Raw genomic sequence first — 1,409 nt, forward strand, 5'->3', positions numbered from 1 at the left:
TATTTTACCTTATATTATTGCATTTTATTTTCTCTATATATATACCTATTTTTCTAATGAAAATAACTAGTTATTTTTATTTATTTGATTGCTTTAGTAGTCTGTTGAATCTGTACTTGATTAGCATGAGTACCTTTTTGATTAGTTGGTTATAATGTTCCCCCCACTTATATCACTCTTGGGTGCACATGGCTCACAGTGGTAGTGTTATAATGAGGAAGTACTGTACTAGGTTGAGTTAGAATACTGCATATTACCAAATGTTCTAGTTAGTTAGTTACTTAGTAAGGAGTTAAGGCAGTATATGTAACCAAAGTTGTTACGAGAATAGCTCTAGCTGGAGGTTTTGCAACAATGTGTACCACCAAACTAGTTACTTAAAACAATATAGTAATATATATGTAATCAAAGTTTCTAGCTGGATAGTTACTTTGGGGGAAGTTGGGGTACTGCATGTCTCAAGCTTTCTTATTGAGTAGTTATTTAATAGGACTAGTTATGTTTTATAGATGTTGTGGGAGTTTTGTTCATTTATTACATCTCTTTAGGAGGAATGTAGAAGTTAGTTTTATGGTAACATGTATAGTTATGATAACGTGTTTTTTTTTTCTTTAAAAATTATATAGACCTTTGATGTCTAGTTAACATGACAATTTTCATCAATTTTGTCTCAACTTTCAGATCTCCTAGTAAAAGATATGCTCGCCAAACTATCCCAGCTCTAACAAGAGAAGGGCTAGATGGTAAAGAGAAAAAGCCGTCCAAAACAGGTGTTAAAATGAATGGGACCACCATTGGCCATGTCCGCCCATATGACAGTTTTAATAACAAGATTCAGGTCTCTGAGCCAGAGTACAGACCAAAGAAAGCCTGGGCTGAGACACCAACGTAAGTAACAGTTGTAAAAGACTTAGTTGTTAATTTCCTGCTCAGTGAACTTTGACCTACCAGTCAGTAATAACTGACTGAATAAATGGAAAACTGTATATTTAAGAACAACACAACCACAAAAGTGACAGATAATATACTTATTCAATGTTTTTTGTTACATACATTCCATCTCCAGTAGATTCCTTGAGTAAATATAAAATAATAAATACAGATAACATCAAGAATAGTGAATTGACACTTTTTGTGTAACTGCAATTGTTTGTAATGAGAATCTTTAATTTAGGCCCTTAATATATATATAAACAAGTTAACAAAGTTGAGTTATTATTTAAGATTGGATGATTTTGCTCAATATGAAGACTTTTTTTAATCAGAAATCTGTGAAGCCTGTACATAAAACTTTAAAGTCCATTAATGATATTGTGCCCAATAGTTTTGATAGTTTGTGTGGATAGCAAAGGTAGGGGAATTCGATGACGAGGAACCCACTTTGAGACTAATAATGGCTGGAGACGGCT

The 1,409-nt window shown here is 32.8% G+C and overlaps 1 protein-coding gene across 1 annotated transcript in view; it reads left to right on the forward strand.

Annotated features, from left to right (window-relative positions):
* Positions 1-1,409, forward strand: part of LOC106459945 (tyrosine-protein phosphatase non-receptor type 4-like) — a 265,493-nt gene that overhangs the window by 179,129 nt on the left and 84,955 nt on the right. Inside the window, exon 16 of the mRNA XM_013919617.2 lies at positions 682-888. Within this exon, the coding sequence (XP_013775071.2) occupies positions 682-888 (207 nt within the window). The remainder of the gene's footprint in view (positions 1-681; positions 889-1,409) is intronic.

Source organism: Limulus polyphemus, unplaced genomic scaffold (genome assembly GCF_000517525.1).
Source record: "Limulus polyphemus unplaced genomic scaffold, Limulus_polyphemus-2.1.2 Scaffold685, whole genome shotgun sequence".
In the NCBI taxonomy this organism is placed as follows: Eukaryota; Metazoa; Arthropoda; class Merostomata; order Xiphosura; family Limulidae; genus Limulus; species Limulus polyphemus.